General features: G+C 31.3%; 4 protein-coding genes across 8 annotated transcripts in view; 2 read left to right on the forward strand and 2 right to left on the reverse strand.

Moving 5' to 3' along the window:
- LOC124950386 (probable sodium/potassium/calcium exchanger CG1090) overlaps positions 1-4712 on the forward strand; it is a 7819-nt gene extending 3107 nt beyond the window's left edge. The window contains exons 2-10 of one of the 2 annotated variants that reach the window (XM_047496994.1): positions 942-1433; positions 1548-1782; positions 1940-2052; positions 2268-2443; positions 2557-2792; positions 2868-3164; positions 3239-3472; positions 3556-3757; positions 3826-4712. In XM_047496994.1, coding sequence (XP_047352950.1) covers positions 942-1433; positions 1548-1782; positions 1940-2052; positions 2268-2443; positions 2557-2792; positions 2868-3164; positions 3239-3472; positions 3556-3755 — 1983 coding nt within the window. In that variant the 3' untranslated portion in view covers positions 3756-3757; positions 3826-4712. The remainder of the gene's footprint in view (positions 1-941; positions 1434-1547; positions 1783-1939; positions 2053-2267; positions 2444-2556; positions 2793-2867; positions 3165-3238; positions 3473-3555; positions 3758-3825) is intronic. The other variant, XM_047496995.1, reaches the window with a different exon arrangement.
- A 4422-nt stretch (positions 4713-9134) lies between these two features.
- On the reverse strand, positions 9135-15077 carry LOC124950389. The gene is made up of 8 exons (XM_047497006.1): positions 14936-15077; positions 14418-14852; positions 13331-13468; positions 11717-11967; positions 11265-11589; positions 10750-11175; positions 10145-10507; positions 9135-9637 (listed from the first exon to the last, which is right to left on the reverse strand). The coding sequence occupies exons 3-8, from the start codon at positions 13331-13333 to the stop codon at positions 9338-9340; spliced, it is 1668 nt and encodes a 555-aa protein (XP_047352962.1). The 5' UTR covers positions 13334-13468; positions 14418-14852; positions 14936-15077; the 3' UTR covers positions 9135-9337.
- LOC124950641 lies at positions 14308-18792 on the forward strand. Its single transcript, XM_047497609.1, has 8 exons — positions 14308-14591; positions 14668-14868; positions 14981-15229; positions 15321-15492; positions 15580-15862; positions 15958-16108; positions 16192-16295; positions 16376-18792. The coding sequence occupies exons 1-8, from the start codon at positions 14338-14340 to the stop codon at positions 16498-16500; spliced, it is 1539 nt and encodes a 512-aa protein (XP_047353565.1). The 5' UTR covers positions 14308-14337; the 3' UTR covers positions 16501-18792.
- On the reverse strand, positions 16543-27004 carry LOC124950385 (huntingtin). 4 transcript variants are annotated; one of them, XM_047496991.1, is made up of 16 exons: positions 26824-27004; positions 26520-26661; positions 26251-26431; positions 25860-26138; positions 25648-25789; positions 25001-25576; positions 24320-24915; positions 23936-24249; positions 22493-23833; positions 18406-22426; positions 18123-18328; positions 17856-18030; positions 17368-17781; positions 17128-17288; positions 16956-17043; positions 16543-16874 (listed from the first exon to the last, which is right to left on the reverse strand). In XM_047496991.1, the coding sequence occupies exons 2-16, from the start codon at positions 26603-26605 to the stop codon at positions 16776-16778; spliced, it is 8679 nt and encodes a 2892-aa protein (XP_047352947.1). In that variant the 5' UTR covers positions 26606-26661; positions 26824-27004; the 3' UTR covers positions 16543-16775. The 4 variants fall into 4 exon arrangements, with proteins under 4 accessions (XP_047352947.1, XP_047352945.1, XP_047352946.1 ...); XM_047496989.1 differs by having other exon boundaries at positions 22493-23836; positions 26824-27003; XM_047496990.1 differs by lacking the exon at positions 26824-27004 and having other exon boundaries at positions 22493-23836; positions 26520-26763.
- Between the last annotated feature and the right edge of the window lie 85 nt (positions 27005-27089).

The raw sequence follows: 27089 nt of genomic DNA on the forward strand, positions 1-27089 counted from the left end.
GTAATAAAAAGTCATGAAAATATGTATGCCGAAAATTAATTAATATTGAATCATTGATTGATCAATTCTTATGGATTATTTGCATTTGGATTGTCAAAATCAATTCTTCTTACTATATATCTACGTTTGTTATCTCTATTGTTGATCTTCTATTGATATTAAATGAAAAATGGTAGGAGAATCTGTACGAAGAAATAAACGAAAATGAATTTCAACGGCTGAATAGCCGGTAGGGTTTATAGCAAGAATATATAACGTTACATAGAAAGGTTAATCGAGAAAAAGGAAAAGACAAGAACGCTGCCTTTTCATCGTAACTCTCTTCTAATATAGAACGTTCAATATCGTCCTACGCATCATCTTCGTTTTCTATAAAAGAAAATAGGATTATTTTCTCTCTCTCTCTCTCTCTCTCTCTCTCTCTCTCTCTCTCTCTCTCTCTCTCTCTCTCTCTCTCTCTCTCTTTCTTAAGGCAACTCGAAAATAGGATATACGTAAGCCAAATAGAAAAAAGTAATTGCGGAAGAGATAAAATAGGAATCTACACACGAATGATCAAAACTACGTGCATATCACATTATCTTTTATACACCTATACGTGGTTGTGATTTTGTGTATACAGTGGTTGGAAAAAGTATTGACATGATTCGATAATTTCAGGCAGGAATAGGAATGACCGCAAGAGAATAATTTTGATCAAGGATTCATTAAATTGTAACATAAAATCCCAGAGAATATTTGAAGAAAATATGAAAGGATACCGAAGAAAGATTTCTTTTTTCCCTTTTTTTTTTTTAAAAGAAAAGGAAAACAAGTTCATTCTGACCTTCAATAGTTTGTTAGTTTAATTAAAAGAAAAAAGTAAATTATCGAGAAAATATCGTTAAATGCACTCGTAATTTAAGAAATATGTATTTATTGACTTTGTTTTTAATTTCCAGAAAATGAGGTATCGGCACAGTCGTGCCTCAATACATCGAAGAAAATGGCCCTTGCGATTGGCATTTTTTCTTGTCTATGTTCTCGTGCAATTTGTGGCCTCCTCGAAGTTACCAATCACATACTCACCCTCGTATCCGTCCTCAACGGAGTACGAAGAAAGTTCGACGTTGGAATCGACCGTACCCTCTTACTATCCAACATCGACCGAATTCGAATTAACGTCCTCGATAATGCAAACTTCGATACCAGCGTCAATTTCCGGTGAACATCCATCGAAAAATACGAAGGAATTGAAGAATCCTACAAAGGAGAGAAATAAGAGCGAGAAGAATAATGAAAAAACGAATGCAAAATCGAGGATTCGTGAACAAACAAAGGAAGAATCTAAAGAAAAAGAAACAGAAAAACCAGCGAAGGCGCCCGTTGCAGCAGCAGGTGTAGCAGCGGGTGCAGCTACAGCTGCAACCAAAACAATTCCTATCACTACCGCTGTAAGTTTTGAATCTTCTAAATTTATTGAAAAAATCGAATGTTCGTTACTCCTGATTTCTCTAATAATCAACATTGTTAATAATCATAATCATTAATTAACAATCATTTTATAGACTATTCCCACGATACGAACAACGACTGCTGAATACGTTCATCCTACATGGAGACCAAGAAGAGAAAACTGTTCACCACCTGCTATCGAACAGTTCCCACGTCCTTTGATGGGCCCTGAAGCAAGAAAACATGGCGGACTTATCATACACGTTCTTGTTGCCGTCTACACGTTTCTTGGCTTGGCAATCGTCTGTGATGATTATTTCGTTTCTAGCCTTGACAGAATTTGCGAAGGTATGTGTGTATATGCGTGTGTAAGAGTGTATATATATAAACTCGTGAACTTTATTCACAAAAGAATGATGAATCTTTTATATTATACCGGTCGATACTTTCAATGATTTTGTCACGGTGCTACGTAGCTTGAGAAAAAAGTTTGAACTTCTTTCAGAGTTAAGGTTATCGCCAGATGTAGCAGGAGCAACTTTTATGGCTGCTGGATCTTCAGCACCAGAATTGGCCACGGTCGTCATTGGCGTTTTCTTCGCCAAGGATGACATTGGAGTAAGTACGATTGTCTGACATATATTTATAGTTCGCTAACCATGCAATGTATCGGTTTTCACGATTGATTCAACTTGTTTATCATTTCTCAACATACATATAAAATGTACTTATTGAAAGCCAACTATTTCTAACGCAAGAACCATATAAATCAAACTTAACTTATCTATATCATATTTAGGTATACCCTACATTTGCATTAATTATTGTTTTAGGTTAGTGGAGTCATCGGTAGCGCTGTTTTCAATATAATGTTCGTTATATCCGTATGCGGTCTCTGTACAACAACTGTTTCCAAATTGAACTGGTGGCCTCTTGTACGGGATTGTTTCTTCTATGCTGTCTCTATTCTAGTGATGCTCGGTACGATCTACAATGAAACCATATCTTGGTGAGTATTTTTTCTTTTCATTACCCACGAACGTATTCTATTACCTTATATGCTTCATATATGATTACATAACTTTTCATACTTCTTGAATGCACTTTTTTTTTTTACTTTAGGATGGAGTCACTCTTCATGTTGGTCATGTATGCGGTATATTGCGTAGCTCTCTCGTTTAACGAGAGACTTGAGCAATGGGCGAAGTCGTACAATATTCCGTTTTTACCCAAGGACGACGAGCCAGCTGAAGAAAGTGCTTTGGTTAGTTATAGATCCTTGCAAGAAGATCGATTATCTTACACGGGGCCTAATTCACCTGTTATCGAACAGGCTGCGCAAATAAAGAATCAGGAAGGTGAAATATCTTTATGTTAAATACTTTTTCTAAGAATCCAAAAGTATTTTTCTTAAGTAATATGTTATTTTTCAGGAAATGGTATTCAAGAAACCGGTGAACAACCATCAATTCCAAAACCAACACCACAATATTACAAAGCAAAAGAACCTGATCCAAACGAAGTGTCGCCACTCGTAATGCCTACAGATGGAAATAAATGGAATATTTTCACATGGGGTCTCGTGTATCCTATTCATTTCATGTGTCGAGCCACTATGCCAGATTGTAGGCAAGAAAGGTTTCGAAGTTGGTATCCTTTCACCTTTTGCGTGTCCATGGTGTGGATAAGTTTCTACAGCTACATCATGGTCTGGATGATCACTATTATAGGTAATTTCATTTTCGATCGATCTTTGATTTTATTTTTCCTTGATAGAAAACAAACAAGAAAAATTTACTTACAGGTAGTACACTTGGTATTCCTGACACTGTGATGGGTCTGACTTTCGTCGCAGCTGGAGTTAGCGTACCAGACGCTCTTTCTTCTTTAGCTGTGATAAAAGAAGGTCTTGGTGACATGGCTGTGAGCAATGCCGTTGGTAGCAATGTCTTCGATATTCTTGTATGTTTGGGTTTACCATGGTTCATACAAACAGCGATGATACAGCCGGGTTCTCATGTCAATGTTACTAGCAGGGGTACTGATTTGTTTAAACAAATCCTACAAATTCAACTTATCGATCAATCGTTTTTAATTATATTCTTTCTTTCTTTTTCAAAGGCCTAACATATTCAACTGTCTCGCTACTCTCGACGGTAATATTTTTGGTAGTTGCGACACATATGAACGGATGGAAGTTGGATCGACGATACGGTGTAGTACTGATGGCATGGTACTTAATATTCATTATCTTCGCATCACTCTACGAACTCAACGTCTTCGGAGAGATGAATCCACCAGTATGCCCAAGCTTCTTTTAAATGTAAGGGCATCGTTGATAAAAAGTTTTTATGAAAAAGACCATCCAAGACTCATCTTGATATATTTTAGGGAAAACAGAAGAGAAAAAGAAGAACAAATATAGCTATGAAGTGGAAGGAGACACACCATTGAAACTTGCCCTGGAATTGATGCGCGATAATCCTTCGAAATAGCCACTTGCGATCGATTAACTTTTTAGGCAAGGGCAAAGCTAATCGAAGAGAAGAGCAAGAAAAAAAGAATATTAAAACAAAACAAAAAAAAGAAAAACTCAACGACATCGAAAAGAAGAAATAGAGAGGAACAAAAGAATTAATCAATAATGTCGTTTACATCTACTTTTTTTTCAACTACTAAGCGTTCAAGATAGTACGAAAGCATGAAAGTAGTAGAAGACGAAGACACGCTGTAATATTACCGAGCCCCGCATGAAAGATAGAGAGTTTTTTTGGTGCTACATACATTATACATTATAAAAATATCTCGAAATAGTATATTGCTGACACTAGTCGTTTGTACAGCTCGTGACTCGTATAGCTCCCTTCAGAATCGGGAGAATTTCTTCCAACGATCGATCGATCGATCGAGAACGATCTTCTCGAAATAAATTTTGTAATCGAGCGATCATCATACAGCCGATAGCTTCCATTTGAATATTAAATCTAAATTCGACAACATCGAATATATTGGCCTAAAGCCAATAATCACTCGAATTTTCCTCGTCGCTTTTTTGGCGTCGGGTTGAACCGAGAAGACAATACAATTATCAGTATTAAGACGCACTTGTTATTTAACAAGCATAGAAAAATAACGGCAGATGGTCGGACGACGAATCGATCGTATAATTTGCATCGTTTTTTTCTAACGAGCACATCGACAATGCCATAAAGGATCTATATCGGCACTTGAAAAAAAAGAAATCCTTCTCGAAACGATTGATTGATTCGTGTACGTACGACAACTTACACGTATTATGAAATAAATGTTAATAATTATTTTTTAATTTATTTACTTAAGAATCCTCGTGTCAGCCATATAGAATTATCTTAGATACTCATAAGAATACGTTATTATACTTTTATTGTTAAATTCTATTATAGTTATAATTATTATTATATTATACTTATCGTAATCAAATTTTCATCGAAAGGATCGCACCATCGAAGAAGATAACGTTTTTCAAATCATATTCCGAGAAAACTTGGGTTTTTTCGTGAACAACAAATGTCTCATTATCTTCGATGATTTTAATCGTTTTGCGAGACGACGGATGCGAGTGTTTTTGTCGCGTTCCTGTGTTCATCATTTATTCACATTATCGTTCGGTTTTCCCTAATTTCATCGAGTCAACATCGATGAATTATCATCGACGTTAACACTAATTCATTGACACTAATTTCATTAATCGCTCGTCCGTCCGTTGTTCTGAAAAACTTAAGATACCCTGTATTTAACATTCGACAACGAAAGGTAAACATTCGCGAGATCAAAGGAAATATCTTGTTAATGCGAGCGCATGATATAAATCGTTATAATTTGCGAGCATTCTTTTTTTTTCTGCTGTTTTTTTCATTATTTTTTTTCTTTTTCTCTTATATTTAATAGGACAATTTCTACCGGGCAGATCGAATTTTCGTCAAATCTTTCCTGATCGAAGATGCTTTATGGAATTGCCATTGAAAAATAGTGAAAAATGAAAAAAAGAAATAAAATAAACAAATAAAAAATTATATAGAATAAATATATTTCGACGATCGCGATAAAAGGGAAAAAAGGGGAAGTACGAGCGCGGAAGGGCGTATAAACGATAAAAAAAGACAATAATTAACGCAGCCTTATCCGATGAAAGTATCTACAAGTCTCCTAAAAGGGAAAAAAGAGAAAAGAGAGAAAAATAAAATAAGAAAGAAAGAAAGGAAGAGGAAAAAAGACCTGCGCGTTCCTTGAGATACCAAATTCGGACGGACCCGATGTGTTCTCGATTTCGAACATTGTTATTGTTGATAGAAAAAAAATTAAAAAAAAGAAAAAAAATTTAGAATCTCGTGCGGAAATAATCGACATGGCTCCGTTTTCAGGATCCTTTGATCTTTCGATTTCAACGCGCAGGGTGGCAGAGTCCTTTCCGAAAGAAAGTAAACGCGTCTTTAAAAAAAGGAAATAATACTAATAATAATAAACCGAGCCAAAAAGAATTAAAGTATGCAAATTTACACAAACTATAAAAGAACAGGAACTACGACACATTCCGCCTCCGTCGCTTAATAAAGTTATCAGTTAAAAAAAAAAGGAAAAAAAGAAATAAGAAAAACGGGAAAGTAATTTATCAACGAAATACTCCTTAGAATTTTGTGATAATATTATCATAATACGATCGATTCGTTCGACCCCACGGACATGCGACCCTGCATGTGATTGTAATGAAAAAGTAAAAAAAAGAAAGAATGCGATTATTTTGAAGCGAAAGATTTTGGACTATTGAGAGAGATATAAGTAAAGAAAAATGAATAGCAAAAATAAAAATGAAAAAAAAATAGAAAAAAGAAGATTAATCCAGTAACCCGTGCGATCCAGGTGATCGCAAGGATCGCGCAGACGCTTTAGAATTTATTATATATATATATATATATATACACGCACGCACGCACACACACATACACACGCGCGTACACACAAACACACACATATATACATATATACATAGCACGTAAAATTAAAGTTTTATGAGAAAGAAAGGACTTAGACCGTATGACTATATTAATTATTATGATTATTATTATATTCTTATTCTTCTTCTTATAATTATTAACACCATTAATATTATAAACATTCGACGTGTTTGTTCGCCACTTTTATTCGTTATTATTAGTGTTTTAGACGAGTGTGTATTATAACAAATGTTATATGTATACATATATATATATATATATATATATATATATATATATATATATATGAATGATACGTATATGCGTGGAGACGTTCGATCATGTCGGAAAAGAAAAGAAAAAAAAAAACAAAAAAAATGCATCCATCCGTGTCAATTAGATTTTCAAAAGTACTCTATCTACATTTCTCTCTCTCTCTCTCTCTCTCTCTCTCTCTCTCTCTCTCTCTCTCTCTCTCTCTCTCTCTCTCTCATCTCCAATCTCAGGTAAAACATTAAGCCTTCCTCCGCGTGCTAGTCGAGAGACAATCTTCCCTTCTAGTTCAACATTATGAGATTTCGATAAGGGAAATAAAAAGGAAGAAACGAAAGAAATTGAAATTTCCGAAAAATTGGACGGACGTCTCACCGCAACGCTTCCGATGTTTTAGGGAAGCGCCGCTCGAAAGTCAAGGCGCTCATTTGTTAGATATTTAAAATATTATACGCGGACCAGTTAGTCTCTCGATGTGTTTCGTAGAGCATATGAATCAACGAATCACAGATTGTGAGAAGAGAAAGAAAAGAAAAAACGAAAGGAAAGAAAGCTCATCGAGAGCCACATCGTTTCGCAATCGTCGTTATGTATCGGGCATCAACGAAGAGAAAAAATGAGAAAAAAATTATTAAGCTTTTAAGTCGATCATATTCAGACCTTTTTTCTGTATATATGTATATGTATATACAAAAATATATATATACATATATAGAGATAAATATAAATATATATATATATTCAAAAAAATCGTTATATATATATATATCCACACGTATAAATGTGCAGATAATTCCTCTCGATCGTTTATCAATCGATTTCCATGGAAATCGGTAAGCGTTTAAAAAGTCAATTTGAAATAATTATTACGATCATTATCATTATCGTTAATAGTTGTAGCGATAGTAAATAGTATTCGTAGTAATTATAGTACACGCAGCAAGAGGAGAGAAAATTAAAAGGAAAAGAATCGTTCGATCACAACGAACATACATCGATTCTGATGATGTAGTAGTTTGACTCGTGTTTCAAAAAATAGCGCCACTGGAAATTTCTAGTTTTGGTAAAAGGACACGAGATGAAATGGGTATTATAGAAGTTCGGTAAAGTCTTTCCAATCAATTTCGTTACTCTTTAGCCCATAGGTCAGCAGCTTATTTACTAAAAAGTGCAAATAGTTGATTTATGACAAAGAAGATTTGATTTTCTATATTTTTAACAACCAGTAGCAGTACAAATATTGTTTAAATTAAAATTTAATAAATAAAAAACAAAGCTTCCATTCAATATTTAATTACATTAATAATAACAATTAATTAATAATATTAATTCAGTAATAATCAACGCAACTTAAAAATTTTAGTATAAAATTTTTAAGTTGATAAGATTTTAAGTTGATTAAGATTTTTTAAAAAGAACAACATTGATGAATCTTATATATATATGTAAATGTTTTGTAAAACCATTTTAAAAGATATTCACGTATTTAGGTAATCCCGTGAGCTCTTTGTTGTTGGCCTCTCCTTTAATTTTTCTTCTTTAAAAGATCTTCTATGTCGATAAATAGAATTAATCAAGAGAGAAACAGAATGTGAGAAGATCGTACGACATGATCAATCTACTAGTGGTTTTATATATTAAATCGTTTTTAGACGAGAAACATTGATCAATTCGTTTGTGTCCTTATTACAAATAGCGTGCAATCGAAGTCAATATACGTATGTATATATACATATAAACACACATACACACATACATAAATACCTGTTAAAAGTTTTTGCCTAAATTCATCCCCGTTCTTGAGATCCCATATGCTTACCGATTGCCTAGGAATCGATTGTTGAAACTGTTTCTCAATCTTGTTTCAACTTTCTCACATTATACGATCGTTGTATAAAAAGTAATAGAAGAAGAAAAAAGAAAGAACGAACGATTAACGCGAAATAGAAAACGTACGTAGAAAGTTCGACGAAGATCAATTTATCAATCTACACTAAGGGTAGATTTTGTATTATTCGCGGCCTACGTAAAATTAATTGTTCTACTATTGTCGCAAATAAATAAAGAAAAAAAGGAAAAAAAAATAAGAACAAACAAATATATAATTATACATATACATACAGGCACATACAATAAAATATATGTATGTATATTAAATATACATGCGTAGCTGCGATGACAGAGAGCCTCCTCATCACAAAACTCACGTGCATCATCATTCATTGCAAAATCTATATATATATTATTATAACGAAAAAGATGCGATTTAATATTATTCATAACATAATTAGAAAATCGGATAACGAAGAATTTAGTAGATGAATACGAAACCAACAAAAAAAAGGAAATAACAAAGTATAGTAATTATGTACTCTGATGTATTTAAGATGTTTAAACAATAAAGCTATTGCTACCTATTAAACATAATGTATAAAAGAGAATTACGTAGACGAAGAAAACAATTTAGACTACTTTATTTTTGTTAAACAAACAAGATAAATTCGAGAATGATTTTCTATTTTTATTTATTTTCTTTTTATTTTATTATTATTATTATTTTGTATTTCTTTATCGCTCTCCCTTTTGGATAGGATCAATTTGTTTTGAATTCTCTCTTCTCTTGCTGACTTCTTTGATTTCTCTCTTCTTTTGCGTGAGATTTACGTTCGAGCGTGCTTATATTGATCAGTGGTATTCGTATGCGATTGCAAGGTCAACAACGAGTTCCTCGGCGATGAACAATCGTCGAGAATCTTCTCGAGATTATATAACTTTCTCAGCTTATCTTGAATATGATTTAGATATTCCCAACGTAAGATTTTCAGGTGCCTTACGTAATCCGGCGTACCACGATTGCTCAACAACATCTGCGCCAATGAATCGTAATTATCGCTTTGAAGTGCACGACTTATCTCAATGCACAGCTCTTGCCGTGTTATTTCTTCCTTAACCGGATCTCTCTATCAAGGAAGTAACAAATAACAAAAAGATAACAATAAATTAGATAGACGAGGATACATGTCGATTAAAATATACTATTTCTAATGAAACTTAATATTTTTGCAAAACGGCAATATTGACTATAATCTAATTGTTCTTATTTTTTTTTTAATCTTGTTATATATTTAAACAAAAATTATGTAATGTGAAAGTTATAACTATACTATAGAAAGTATAACTTATACTTAATAAATACTAATTTCCGAATATAAAATAACATAAATAACATTAAATTAATTTTGTGAGGAAAAAACGAAATAAGATTTAAAAAATGCAAATATACGAGAGCGTGATTTGAATGTTATATGACGTTATAGAGGGTTAATCTTCATTTGTATGTAATAATCTTCAATTTCATTTTTGATTAGAAGAAAAAATAATGAGAAAATATAGAATAAAAAAACCCATCCAAGTTTCATAAAAAAAAAAAATAAGAACATTTCCTTTTCTATTTTAATTTCAAATACCTTCTTCACGTCCAAAGGACCAAATTCTTTGCTCAAAGCTTTGTCGATCAAATTCAGAATATGACTCTTACTGGCGTGAAGATCGAGATCCTCCTCAAGCTGATCACTTTTCTCAACAACGTCAGAATTCTCGATTTTCTCGTTAATTTCTTTTCCGTCACAAGTCGTTCCCTCGAACGATTTCGTAACTTTCTTATTTTTGACAGTGGTTGATATACGACAGGGTTTCAAGTAAGAAATATTCTTCAATTCTCTATATAATTTTTCATCCTCCAAAAAATCATCGACATCACCATCCGTTTCTCCATTTATGCTATGATAGCTGGTGCCAACTTCTATTTGTTGAACAGTTTTATCGTTTCTCTGTCATAGAATTATTAAATTTTACCAAATATATACAATTTATTATATTTCTATTTTAATCCTTTAATTAAAATATCTTTTTACTCACAAGTATCGTGTTCTATCATGCAATTCGTCAACTTACTTATTAATTATTAATTATTTACTCGTTAAAGAGTACATTAAAATTCATTATCTCAATCATCGAGTTCATTTACTTTATCCGAATTTACTGAAAGTAATTAAAAAAAAAAAAAACATACCTGCTCTAGCACATTCTTATTATTACTCATCGAAACTTGAGGCCCCTTAGAAGACTTTGCATCAATACATTGCAATTCGTTATTGAAATGATGTTCTTTCTTCTTCCTTCTTGTCTCATCCTCGAGTAAGTTCGATTTTTTCTTTCTCTCTGTTTGTTCGACGTTCAAAAAATCATCTTCTTTGCACTGCTGATCATCGATATTCTTCAATTTCTCACATAAATGAGAAGTGCACTTCAACTGATCAAGCTCATGATACTGCTGTTTCAAATACTGCCTATATTCTAGGTCGCTTTCTTTTTTCTTCAAATTCGATTCAAATTCTCCCATGGAACTGTCACATCTCTTTGATCGATGATGTCTTTCACAACATTTATCAAAAAAATCACTGTCCGGTTCAGAATAATCTGGTATGTCTTGTAATAACTGATAAAAGAAAAAATCGAAATTGAAATGTTGCATTAACAAGTGTTTTTTTAAATTATCGCGCTGATAATTAGACGAGTTATTAGAACCTGATTGTTCTTCCAATAACAATCCTTCGTCGACATATTAATTGGCGGAAGGTTCGGATATTTGTTATAACATTCATTCTCGACGCCTTTATTAATGATATCATCAATTATCGTCGTGAACTTTTCATCCTCTTCTTCGTTCCTATGCTCCTTTTGTCGATGATAATTATTCGATGTTTTCTTGGAATAATGAGTACGATGACAACGGGGATCTAATTTTGGTGAGAGAGGAATGCTATACGATTTCTTTACACCACCGTTTGTCAATGCATTGTCAAATATATGCTCAGTTTTCTTAAAAATTGCCTCGATGTTATCAATGTCCCTTAAAAATACGAAGATGCATTGAAAACTCCAAAAAAAAAAACGACAAAAAGAAAAATGATTTTTCTTCAATCGAACGACTTAAAATTATGAAAAAAGTTAATCATTAATCTACTCCATCTAGATACCTCTTTTTGGATGATGTTCTTTTAAAATTAGGCTGACAATGACAGGAAGGACAACGATGCGTTTTAGATTTCTTTTTACGTCCATAAGAATCCATCTGGTTGACGTTGTGTTTCATTGAATGTTCGCATCGTAAGTAAGGATCGCCGGAAGCATAATTCGGATAAGCATGATAATGAGCGATCGATTTTGTAAAGCAAGGTTTTCTTTTGTATATCTCTTTAAAATGACGAACATCTTCCTCGTTGTTCTCCTAAATAAATGGATTTAAGCCAGATGTCTCATTTTAAATGATATAACCGAATATCTTCGATTTCATTGCTTTTACTAACAAATGTTTCAAATAAAAGTTACGAAATATTGAGAAGAAAACAATATTTATTGCAGACATTTCATAGAGAGCACTATTGTCGAGATAAAGAAGTCAAAGCAATGTTTTCAACTGTAAATTAATATTTTAAACCCAATAAAAGTTGTAAAGAATATTAATACGAATCCAATGAGTACCTAGACCATATCTTTTCATTGATATTTCATCAAGTTGTAGTGCTTTAAAGTTTAACAAGCCTAATCACAACAGTATTGTATGTTTATGATTTTTTAACGGTCATATTTTTTTATACGACGACTATCTCAATGGTATCATTTATTTGGATTTTTTACAAACTGAGTTATCCAATTTGATGAATGATATTTATAATCATTACCGTTACCAAGTTTGGATTAAACGAGCTGTATGGTCTCCATAGATTCCCTGATCTAACTTCATCAAATTTTTATCTCCGAGGAGCAATTAGAAATATTGTATTAACATAACCATGTAAACTATGAGTGAAAACATGATGAAATGCTTGTCAAAATATTTCTCGCAATGTTTTATTATCAACTGTTCGACATTTTCGACGCAAGGTCAAATTATATATTCATGAGGGGAAAATGTTTTCAAACATATGTTGAATTAATAATTCAACCTTTTTTTCGATCTGCGTGTACGCTAATATTATAAAATATTCAACGATTCAAACAACAGAAATTAAATAAGAAATGAATACAACTTCCAAAATATATAAATAAAAATAAATAAATAAAAAAACAAGAAAAGAAATTGATTAATGAATTCATTGGTTATCAGATATTTACAGGAAAATTGAACGAATTATTTGCGAAGTTTATCAAACTTCAAAACGTAACAACGAATGAAAAATGCGCTATACGGATTCGTATTGATACTCTTTACAACTTTTATCCGGTTTAAAATATTGATTTCCATTTAAAAAGATTGTTATGACTTCCTTATTTTAACAACAGTGCCCTTTATGAAATAGCTACGCCCTATGACATTTCTCCCTCAAAACCTAGCGACTTAAACATTTGTTAATAAAACAAATAAGATCGGAGATATTCGGTCATATCATTTAAAATGAGATAACCGATGTATACAAAAAATTAATTAGTATTAACACTAAATTTTTCTAACATTTGAAATAGGATTTTTTTTTTATTTAAATAATGTTACTTTAATTTTACATAACTATGAGGATGTTAATTATTTAGAACGAAATCCCTTAAACATTCAATCTTCCAGCGATAATAAAAATGTAAAATTAGGAACTTACCATTTTTATTTCCACTTTTTTTAATAATATACCGGAAAAACCGGAACTTCGCCAAATGGAATTTTGAATCCGTATTCATAATAAGCTTATTTCGTTAATACCCTTTTGATATTATAGATGTGATATCAATCTTTCATTCTTCCCTCGGACATAAACAAATTATCGAAAATTAAAATCTCGACGGATTTAAAATTAATGTCTAAAGCAAGATCCGAAGGGAACAAAACAAAGAGGATAAGATATAAGAAAACAAGACGTAAAAAACCGTAAATGTCAAAATGAACGAAAACCACAAAGCTTGAGCGCATGTATATGCGTGACAAAATTTGTTGCTCCGTTGTTTTTTTAATTAAAACAGAGTAGTTCGTCAATAATTTATAACGTGTCTATAGAATAATCATATCAACGAAACACCGTGAATCATTATAACAGATATACTACAAATCATTAAAGAACTTTTATATAGATACCCAGAAGTTTTTATTCTACGATAAAAAATGAATTACGATAAAGACGTAAAAAAAATATAATTACAAAACAAAAAGCTTATAATTTATAAATAAAAGTTATATATATAAATATTATATATACAAATTTTAGTTATTAATAATATACATATAGTATCAAAATAGAAAATGGACAAATCATATTCATTCTATACCTAAATGAATATGCTCTATCTCAAAATTATACTTGAACAAATCATAGTCACAAAAATGTAAAAAAATTATGCCACGATATGTTTAAAAAATACATATTATTATATAATATATATTATAAAACAATACATGTTCAAGTGTATACAAGTCTACAAGTATGATAAATTTATTGATAAAAGTACAATTCTACTAGAGAAAATTCTACAAAGTCCTCATCGATCCGTAAATACGATTCATATTAGATAGTACCATGTGAATTATTTAGTTAACGCTTTTTATCTGATCTATCCATAATTTATCACAAGATTAAGACTTATTAATTCAATCTGTTATAAACTTTGATTCGACATGGTTGGGAACGAAGAGGAAAATATCAAAGAGAAGTTCTCTTATATGCATGAAATTATGCCGGATTTTCAAAAACGTACGAGATTGATGGTTAAAAATGTTCGGTCTGTCCCAGAAGAATCAGCTATGCATGTCGGCACGGATGTAATGACTACAAAATCATTAATGGGTCAGTACTTCGTTGAATTTGCTAACAATTCAAGTATTCATGGATTTAATCATCTGGTAGCACGTCACAGACATCCGTTAGAAAGGTATTGAAAACAATTATCCTTTTGTTATCAATAAGAAATGAACATCATTTAATTGTCAATTTAAAATTTTCAAAAGGTTCCTTGTAGCCATATTCATATTAACTGCTCTTGCAAGTTTAATTTTTGTTTCCATAATTTCTTGGTACCGATACCAATACGATGCTATCTCAATATACTGGAATCATGAGTATAAACTCTTCAGGCTTGCTAAACCGTCGTTTATTATATGCCCGCTAAATGTAATCCAGGATTCGAGCTTCCCTGAAACATTTAAACGGTAAAGTTTATGTCCATTAGTGTTTATAATATTAAAATATCTTTATATGTATATAATCATAAAATACATTAATTCGTTTGGAGATTAAATCGTCAAATTATGATTATTCCAGTTATGGCATCGAAGACACACCAAAGGCTCGAGCGTTCTTTCATTTTTTATCTAATGCTACTTATGAAACTATGATCGACACACCTGAATACGATGATGCACCGCCAGGACTATGGCTTAGAATTTTGTCAGATTTGAAGAAGGAATTTTTTTATGAAACAACTTTTATTGACAAAGGAATATGGATCGCTACAGAAAATGGTATATGTCTTTCTATAGGGAACTTAGTTCTTCAATATGCCAGTTTGCAGTAAGCATCAGAGCACTGACTATAAAATCAAGATACGAATTAGTCAAATATTTTAAAAAATTCATACTTTTTATTATTACTATTTGATTAGAGATTTGTTATCTAACAATTGGACCGTAATACCTCTACCTAAATATCCTCCAGATCCTCAAGATTTTGAAGTGGATAATAAAGACATGAATGATTCTAATTATATACCATCATATACTTACAATGAAGATCATGGAAAAACAGAATTAGTGACAACTGATGCTGAAGTAACGGTGATAATTTTTAAAACTATTTGATTAATAGCTAATGTAACATCATGATTATTAATATAAGAGTATCTTCATTTTTTGAACATATAGCTTAGCATACTTGATCCAATGGATTCGTACAACTATGAATTCGCAAAAACTAGACATTATTTACAAATTCTTGAAATACAAACGGTTGTTCTTCGAATCCTGCAAGCAGACAGTACAAAAAGTATATATAAACTTCCAATACATAGAAGAAAATGCGGATTTCCTTCGGACAATGGATTGGAATTGTGGCCAATATATACATACCAAATGTGTATGACCGAATGTAGATCCCGTATAATTAGAAAAAAATGCGGCTGTTATCCTCACTTTTTAAGACGTATATGTAAAGATTTTTATCATTTATCATTTTTCATGATTTATTTGTCGAAGAGAGATCTTAGATATTTTCTTCTTATACGTATCTATTTATTTTCTTAGCTGATGTTCCTATCTGTAATGCTGCACAATTGCGTTGTATCGGAAGAATACAGCGATCGGAATCACTTAATGTTAAAACATCTTCTTGTAATTGCCTCGTTAATTGCAACCAAGTCTCCTATTTACCGGAGGAAATTAAAATAACGAGATTGTAATTATCAAAAAAATATCAATAATCTTAAGAATAAGTATTATACCCAATTTAACAATTATAAACATATTTGATAATTCCAGCAAAAGCGTATCTCCCTTGAACACCACGAGTTTCAAAATGACAATCAGTTTTTCGAAAAACAAATTTAAACGTAAGGAATGGTACACTTTTGGGGACTTCCTAAGTACGTTTAAAAAGCTTATAAATTCTTTTGCTTTCTTCATAATTTCGATTTTTTAAAATATTTTATTATTCCTGATCCAGCATCTATTGGTGGAGCTGCTGGTTTATTCCTCGGTTGCAGCGTATTATCCTTCGTTGAAATATTATATTATGGGACTTTACATTTGTACATTTATATGCAATACCATAAACCAAACAAAACCTAAGCTAAGTATTGAATATATAACGCTACTAATCAACTAGATGTGATAGTTGAAAAATACTGTTTATTGCAAAACAAATTGCATTTTTGTTAGAGGGACGTGAGACAAATAAATATGACATACATACAAATGTACATACATACATCTTTAAAGACGATTATAAACGCACGATCACTGTACACTAATTTACAAGAGTAGAATCACCTAAAATATTATTAGAAAATGTTTCTTTTCGAGTAACTTTCTTTTCGGAATAAAGGATAAACGATATAGAATGATTAAAAGGATGCTAATATATCAATAAATGGAGTTCCAGGTTCCTTCGCTGCAACTTCGAATATTTCGACGAAAGCTTTCTTTTGAGATTCCTCGGGCAGCTATACATAAAATAATTAATTTTAAAAATACTTACAGATACAATTCTAATTTTATTTTATACATTATCTTTTCATGCGTACCTTGTGATAAAAATCATTAGCTGCAATGCACAATATCTTCTTATCCTCGTATTCGTATTTCCCAATTCTTGATTGTACATGTGGGAATCTATATCGATCTATGTCAAGGAGCATATTATTTATTTACTTCTAAATTCTAAAGAATACATTTAAAAGAAATGGAAAAGGATACAAAGCTCTCAACCAATTATTCGTAGATGCACTTATAAAGAAACATGAGAGACACCAAGTGGACATAGCCAATGGTAAACTCTGTATGAAATTTGGCAAACTGAAGACCACCCAATCTTGTAGTAAACTCAGTTGTGTAGACGTACATGCTCTTTCACAAACCTATATTTAATATATCAAATATTTTCAATTCCTTTAACATTTTATATTCACATTTTTTTAGATATTATATTTTACGAACTTTAAACACAACGCCAGAAAGCAATCGAGGATGTGGTTGTTGAGGTGATAAAAATTCACCGATAACTTTTGTTAAAATTTGTGATAGTGGAAAGAAATCTGCTAAAACACCAGATAAAACTGAACAAAGAATCTCTACTTCCATTGGATAGCCTTTCTTAATTCTGTCAAATATGGCAGACGTTCGTTCTATTGATCGAACCAATGATTCTGGTTCAATATCCGGTAATGGTTCTTCAACATTCGGTTGATTTAATCTGTCTGCTGCTTCTGTATACATGCAAGTTAATAGAAGTTGCAAAGCAGGCAAAGCAAACATCAGACTTGCATGCCTTAAACGCTCTGTTGCTATTTTAACAATTTGTTCTGCTACTTTACCCATTACACTTTTTGTTATAATTAATCTTTCGAGACCCTAAAATAAAACGGGTATAATAATTTTTTACTATTAAAAGAGAAGACAGTTTTTAAATGAAATTTAAAAGGTACCTGTAAAAGAGTTTGATGTAAACTAATCGAAATATTCGGTGACATGACTAGAGAAAGAACTAGTTCAAGCACAGCAGGAGCTTCTGTATCGGGTGTTGTATCCCCTGCATGTTCTAATAAGAAAAATACTAAAGCCCACATAACTCCTTGATGTTCTTCACTTTGACTTAATACCCTAAAATAAATGAAAAAAAATCATAAGTTTCCATTCTTCACAAATAAGATAAAAATTACATTCAAAATATTAATTCGGAACATATGGATTACCCATCTGTATCTTGAGTATCTATGTGTTTTTGTATATATTCAATAGTCAATGGATGTAAGATGTTCATAATCTCTTCGTAATTAGCTTGAACTGCACTTTGTAATAAATATAAGACACCATGAAGTGCTGCTACTCTAGCAGCCAAGAAAACTGATTTAAGGTTGATATCAACCAAACGCTTTACCCTATCCAATGTATCCAGATCCTAAAATAACAATATTCTTCAATTAATAATATTAATATACATATGATTTTTATATTTTTAGCATATATAATATATACCAGTGGTGTTAATACTGCAGCAGCCTTACATACAGATATTACCAAATACTGATGTAAGATTCCATTTTCTATAGAATGTACTCTTGATATTTCTAAGCAAACATCTAGCATCCATTGATATTGTGCTCTTTCTACAAAGAGATCAGAAATAGCTAGGAGAGATTTCATAGTTTCTGTAAGTAATTGTATCGGAATATTTGCTTGTGGCGACAACCAAGAAGTATAAAGTTCCACTAAAAAGCGAAGACACGAATCTACATCTAATGATGCAGACTTTAATGCATCATTCCTTCTGTTTTTTAGTTCAAGTACAGAGGCATTTAATTTATCTTCATATAAATTACACGATGACCATAAATAGGAAACTGATAATTGGCTGTATGTAAAGTTATTTGAAGTTGTAATTTTTTCTATGTTTCCTCTATGAAATATATGATCTAATTTTAAACCATTTATATTTTGAATATCACTCATACATTCATATTTCCATGTAAGTAAATCTTGTATAGTATATAATTCTTGTGAGCTTACTTTCACAACCGAAAGTTGAGGATCTCGTGAATGATGTATCAAACAACTAGTACTTGGATTACCAGGATGTGGTAGAAACATTGTTTGTAACAATAATTGTGTTATAGCTTGAATAGCTAAACAACTTGCTTGTACTAATGCTGTTGATTCTTCTGAAGAAGTGTTTTCATTTTGTGAAAGATTTAACAATCCCAATAATGCCATCCATATTTCTTCAAATTGTAGACGTGAAGTCCAACCCAACAAATTTATTCTATAAATGAACTGTTCTAAAATATCGACTTCTTGAAGAAGATTTAATTCAGTCGATAACAATGGAAAGTGACATTTGGTCGTACCAGAGCCCATTATATGCCAACCATGTTTCCAAACCAAAGGAGGCGTAAGAACAAAAGAATTTACCAAAGGTTGACGACTAATAAGTACAATAAGATCTTTTATTATGTTAAATAAATAGGGAGGAATGTTTTTAGAACTATTATTCACTTGACATTTTTCAAGCCAAACAACCAATGATGCTATTCGCACACATGCCTGTGCATAATGCTTCGTTTCTTCATCTTGAAAAGCTGCTTGTAAAGAACACGTATCAACATGAGGTAATGATTCAACTGCTGTTAAGTTACTTTCAACAATTTTTGTCATAGCCAATATCGTTGAACATACCCAGGAATATCGAGTGTGATCTGCAAAAACCTTAAATGGGCCTTCATATTTCAAAATTTCTCCAGCACAACTCAACGTTAATTCTACTTCACTTGGTCGTAGCTTTCTAATATTTTGTTTATCTACATGTATCATCCAATGTGTTAATTCAAAACACAATAAAGCAAGCTTAGCACAATCTTCTTCAACTTTTCCATCCATATTTGCCAAATTATATTTAGTTAGTTTCGACAATGTTTTTGTAAATGCCTTTACAACTGGAATGATTTTAAAAAGTGTATTCCAGTAAATGGAATCGTCTAAAAGTTTGGCAATCCTTGTAGCATATTTCACTTCTTTACTATTGATATTAGATTTTTGCGGATTAAATACATAATGTGGTTTTGGCATAAGTTCAGTTACATTACGTACATGCTCTAACAAACACTGTTTAGCAGCTGTATACAAAGGACTGGCTTCAAAATTATGAATTTTTGTATTGTGAATTTTTCTTAACTCTAACTTTTGGCAATTCTCAATAGTCAATCTTACGCCCAATGTTATGCAGTCTTTTAAAATTATTATATCAAACTCCTTAGAAGAAATAATACTCAAACAGTCTTCAAAATTTAAATTACTCAATAGTTGTGCAGATTCGTGAGTATTATACGTTGTATTCTGATGACAGCAACGTAATTTAATCTGAGAAAGAAACCAATCACGATCTAGTTGAATTGTTTTTACAATTGATGGATTGAAAGATCTACATAAATCAGGCTCGAAAGGTGAGAGATCATAAAAGTGTACTCCTAATTTGTTCAATAAGTTAACTAGAGCTCCATGTTTTTTAGCTAGCTTAGTAGTCTGTAATGTATCCATAATCTTTACTAGATCATTCTTTGGCAATTGTTCCATAACATCTGCTGCACTTAATGTTAATAAAATTTCAACTCTTCTGCTAGCCATTTTTGCTGCCATTCTTGATAAAGCAAGATATTTAGTAGATAAAAATTTTGGAATTAACATCATTATGACTGCACCACTTTGAGATTGATGTGCATCTTCGATACACTGCAATAAACGTTTGATGAAGCTAGGTTGTGATAAATTCACACATTTTGTTGAAATAGCTTGTACTAGGAGACCACTTGCTGCAGGATTTCTATGTATAGCTGCTGCTAGAAGTTCTTTGACCGGAGATTCAGTAGCTGTGTGTATTGCTTCTTCAATATGATTCACTAATAACCATGTTAAAGGCTCTGCATCATTGAGATTTTCGCATACATAATCACAAAATAATATGATTCCACCTTTATGAATAATTTGTACATTTATGCTGTTTACATAGTCGTATACTTTTTTCTCATTTGGAAGAGATCTTACTATGTAATTCGAATTTCGTGTGCCCAAAATTTTAGACCAAAATAGCATCTCATTATAGCTTAATAATGTCATTAGGTAAGCCCATTGACATGTCAACATTGGGCATACATGTCCAATGCTTAGCATTAAAGAATTTAAATTGTCTATAGGAAACTTTTCCTCTTCAAACGTATTGCGATCTTGAACCATTTGCATTGCTGCATTTGCCACTTTACAATGACTTCCAGACTCGAACATGTGAATACATAATTGTAAGAAGAATGCAAATTGATGCACCAAATAATCATCATTATCTGTATGCTGAGCAAATCCTGTATAGGGATCTATGGCTCTATGATTAATTAATCCAAGAATATTAACAATTTTTGTGCCTATCAGACTAATCACTTTAAATATGAATCTGGCTAAAATTTTTTCAGGTGGTATTTGAGTAGATTGAGTTCCAAGTGCATTTAATGGATCTATAACTTTAGTCAAATTATCTGGAAATAATAATAAATGTGAAAGATCTGTCATATACACACTAAGATCTGATAATCGTGCTAACATTGATTCCTCTTTAGCACAAGAAATAAGAGTTAATAATATAACATTTATCATTCCCAACCAGCGTTTTAAATTAAAAACTGGTTCTTTCAAAGACGCAGGAGCTGTAAAAAGTACTTTTAAAAGTGGATCTACTGGCCTGAAAACAGTAGGAGAAATTGCAGCAAACAATTTTACTAAGGCAATATGAGCATTTTCCCATTCTAGTCTTACTTTACACGTTCCCAACATTGGAAGTATAGTATCTGTAGTCATTCTAGACCATCTTCTCCACTTTTCTTCTCCATTTCCATCTCCACTAAATCTAGATTCTGAGACACATAATGCTAAAAGCTCTATAACTTCATGATATTCCACAAGACGAAGTAGCATTGAAATTAATACTTCTTTTGTTGTTTCCAATTCTCTTTGTTCTGCTTGATTAGAATTTCCATTGCGAATAAGAAAAATATCTCCAACTACAGGTGCAAGTGCTGGTATACAATATCTAAGTGCTGGCTGTCCACTTGCCATAAGTCCATCACATAACTGTATTATTTTAGGAATACCTATTACAACCTTTGAGTGATTTTTTTCATAAGATAAATGCACCAAAAAACTGAAAATTTTTGGTAACAGGTCTTCTGCTTGTTGTATTTGACCTTCCTCTATGAATTCAAACTGTTTTAATACAAATCCTATAAATATCTTGTCTGAATCTAATAAACAATAATTAACTTTCAATTGAATTAGTTGACTTAGAAGCATAAGCACTTGACATTGCAGTGAAATATTGCTCGTGATAGTATATTGTTCCATAGACTTTATAACCATTGGTTCAAATAAACGAATAAAAGTAGCTACAGAAGCCTTATGATCTGAAGAATATATGTATGATAATTTTCGATCTCCTTTTCTACGTGTGAAACCTATCCACCTAGAAATCATGAGAGGTCATAATAAAATATATCTCAAATATAATTTAGAAATCTATGATACTTACCCAGTGTCTGGTTTATTTTCATCTCTGCAATTATTTCCTATTAATTTTATCATGTCTGCCATATGTCTAGCTGGATTCTGAAAACATTGATTATAAAAGCCTTTAGAAGTATCTCTTAATGCAATATTCTGTTCTGCATATTGTTGCATATCCAATTCGCTCCATTGAGAACCAAGATTTTTACCAAACAGACATTTCAACAATTGCTGCACACACTGAATAGTTGCAGTCGGCGATAAACTAACAGTTGTTTGCAAGTAATATAGAATTTCCTCTGCTATCCTGCCTGCCTCATTAAAAGTGGCTATCTCAAGAATTTGTGAAAGAGTATCCAGTATAGCAGTTAATAATGCAATATACATCTCGCTAGCCTCAGGATCAAGAGTAACAAGATAATTAGAGTGCGCTGCTTTGAGATTATCATACATTTTCATATAATGCGGAATAGTATTGAATACTCCCATTTGTTCTTTTCCAAATTTTAAACTTAAAAACTTATCTCCTTTTTCTTTTTGTTTCTGTTCGGTAACTACTTTTTTCTTTGGAGATAAACTGTGCGCAGATGGCAAAGAGGACAGTGATTTTGTACTTATTTGATTTAATTGTATATCATCAATAATATGGACAAAAATATTTAAAACCTTTATAACATGAGTCAATAATAGTTCCATATACTGACACATTTGTTTATCTTTTAACATACTCCAAATATTTGATGTATCAGAATCATGTTTGTTTGTTGGTTCATTAGGTTTTAGATTACAAAGAGCCAATCCTGATGCTAGATTACCCGCAAGAGAGATTAAATGTTTATGTGTTGATAAATCCAAACTTATTGCAGATGAAGACAACAAAGGCAGCAGCAAAGAAAGCAGACCAGTACCAATTGGAGTTGTTATTTCAATTACAAAATTGTTTTCATTTGTTGTGTCTATTCGACTAACAGCCTTTTTATGAGATTTTTTAAGCAGTGCTTTGGGAAGTATACAATCCCAACCTCTGACATAAACTATAGTGTTATAAACTTCACTTAATAGAGCAAGAGCTTCGCAACAACCATATACCATATACTTAGATGAATCAACCATGAGTATTTCAGTTAAGATGCTTACAATACGAGATAATGAATCTTCTGTATTTACGTGATATTTTTTATCATTATGATCAGTTAACGATGTAAAAGGTTTGACAGTATTATTTATAGTTACTCTATGTTTATCATAATATGAAGAAATCCTTAAAGTACTTGACATTACAGTTGACAAATACTTTTCTGTATATTGAGCTGCTTTTTTTATAACAGCATTTTCCTGTGGATGTTGAAAATATAATAATGGAATGCTTCTGAAAATAAAAATGAAAATTCAATTTTAACAGAATAAAAAAATTGTAAGTAATATTATTTTAAATAAGATTTAAATAATTTATAACATTATCACTTACTTAACAATTGCTTCAGATGCTGCGTGTCTAACTCTCTTATCCTGATCTCCTAATAAAATGATTATAGCATCAATAAAATGTTGTTGAAATAATGCATCACCTGTTATATGTTCTATTGTGATGTATGATAAATTGCTTAGCAAATCTGCTAATTTAACTTTGACAAGAAAATATGGATTTTTAATAAGTCTGGGTAATTCAAATAAGATGGTTATACCATATTGACTATCTACGGAATTTAGTATTTCTGGTAAACATAAATTTAGTGCTGTTAATGTTTGACGACATGTTGTAGCAGAATCATCTTCCAAGCCCTTCAAAAAAAATTACTTGTTAATACTTTAAAACAGATATTTTATTAAATTTTACTGTAAAAATTCTTACTTTTATAAGTAATTTTATCATATTTTCCAGCAATGAATTTTCATTTGTTTTACTGTTTAAACATTCAGGTTGGAAATTTTTGAAAGATCCACCATACTGTGTGAAAACTGTTTTCAAAAATGATCCAATAAGAGTCGATACATTGGCTCTGATTTGAGGATCAGAATGATTTGCAAATAATAAAATATCTCTCATCATTTGTTTATCTGAAGTAGAATCTTTGGCAACTGTCATTAAAAGTAGATCTGGATAAAGTCTTAAAATATTGGCTACACATGTTAAAGCAAGACATTTAACACTGACACGAAATAATTTATCAGGCATCAAGTGACCAGCACTGCCTGTTAGCAAGAATGATGAAACTAAATAACGACAACAAAATTTTACAGGCATATCAGAGTCTGTATAATTTCCAATATTAATTTCAAGTGATGGCAATTCCATTGGCAACTTTTGTGGAGAAGCTACAGATATTGAAGCTTCCTCTAAATACTCTTCTTCTTTCATATGATGATCACTTTGCAAATTTGAGTAGTGAATTTCTTCTATGTGTTCTATTTCACTTCCAGCATCACTTCCTTCCTCAACACCACCTCCTAAAGTAGACATAAACTAGAAAATTTGTATGTATATCTAATTTTGTTCATACAAAAACATTTACACTTATATATTTATTCTCACCCTCTAAAGTTTCTATTTTTAATTCACTGTAATTTTCCATTGTCTTTCCTTTAATTTCTGTTATTTCGCTTGCACATATTTCCCGTATTTCTGATTTGTGCATAAGTGGAAGTACTGTTTCAGAATCTATAATCCAATTTCCTATTTTTGAATTTAGTTGCGGCATTTCTGGTTCAAGCAAATTCAATGTGGAATCACAATTGCCTCCCGAAATACTCGTAGCTGTTGAAGTACTTATTTGACCCAACGATATTCTGGCCGCTTCTTGATTTAACTCTATTCTACTGTGAGTAATACCTTCTTTAGATAACAATACATATTTGAATGCAGTTGACGAACATTGCAAAAGTTGAGCCAATGTTTCTAAAGCTGCATTTATTAAATTATGATTTGAATGCCACTTAGTATAATGCAAACATAACTCATAAATTTGTAAAAAATTTTCCAGTTGTTGTTTGTCACTAGCTTCACATTCTGCTGGCGTATTTATATATGGTAAAATCACTTTTAAACATCCAAAAACACCGATGACTGTATTTAAATGATCTATGTCATCATTCACTGGTATTATAGCATCTGAAAAAATAGTATATTATTAATATACAGTAAAGTTCGCAGACATAATGCTTGCAAAATATCCACCTTACCTAATAAATAATTTAATACATAACATAAAAAAACCTGAGGTTTCCTACAATTTAAACAGGTTGTTAAAATCATATTTGCTGCAGCTCTACGAAATGCTGCTTGAGTTGATGAGATATTTTGAAAGAATGCCTTAAGTAATGTCTACAAACAGATAATATATTTCTTAATATACAGATTGGTATAATATCTATTGGTAATAGTATTATTATACCTTAACATCATTATCCGTCATAAATGACCCTAATGTTCTTAGAATTAATTTCAATGCTTGTGCAAGCGTATCAATTACTGATTCCTCTGGCCTATGTGCTATGACAGTAATACATGGTATTAAGTTTGACACATATGCTTTTCCTCTTGTAGGACGAATCATGTGACTAAGTAAACTAAATCTCCAAAGAGCAGCTCTCAATGTTCGAGCCGGTCCATTGCTCTTTATTCCATTATATAATTCTATTTGAATTTTAACAATATCACTGTCTGCCATTGCCTGATAAATAATTAAGAGTTATATATTATAATAACATATATATATTATAAAGTTATAATAATGGAATTGATTTCATTTGTTATCAAAATAAAAAACATTAAAATAATCATACCCTTATGATTTTATTTAGAGATTCATCAGCGATCATTCTTACATCAACTTCTGCGTCGTCACATAATGCTAATAAAGTTTTAATTGAACAACCAAAGATTTGTGGATATTTAGAAATTAATTTTGTATTTGGCGAACATAATCCTTCCGTAATAACTATACAATGTGATATCTTTTCTTTTCTGTTATCATTAAAAACACAAATTGTTGAAAGGTATTCATAAAAATTTTTATTAAAAGTTTGACAATGTAAATAATTTTAATTCATACCTTATTGCAGGATCAGATGAAACTGTGGTTTCCTGTAATATCTTCAATGCTTCTATAGATTTTAATATATTGTTTAATGCAGCCATTTTTATAAAATAGTTTTATACTTTTTTTCTATCTATTTAACCTTCCTACACGAAACCTTTAACAAATAGCATACTAATAAAAATAGGTTTTTAGAATATAGATGAGATATAAAAATCTACATGCTGAGAAGCGCCATATTTATTTACGATCGAAACGTGTCACCCAAAATTACAAACATAAATAGTATGTACCATCAAATATGTGGTTTTCATCTTACCATTATAGGTTATTCATTTTTTAGATAAAACTATTTAACACTGGCAACGTGAATTATATTTAACCATTTTGATAACTCTACGCAATTGTTGCACTTTTATTGAAACCAAGAAAAGAAATTAAATTTTCAATTCGCAATACATTATCAAAGTCTGCCATATTTGTTATAAAACTGAAGGACACAATCAAAAATCAAATTTGTGAATAATTGTATCATAATATAATATATATATTACAATATTCTTATTTAAATTAAAATTTAAAGTT

This window comes from Vespa velutina, chromosome 7 (assembly GCF_912470025.1).
Source record: "Vespa velutina chromosome 7, iVesVel2.1, whole genome shotgun sequence".
NCBI classification, from domain to species: domain Eukaryota; kingdom Metazoa; phylum Arthropoda; class Insecta; order Hymenoptera; family Vespidae; genus Vespa; species Vespa velutina.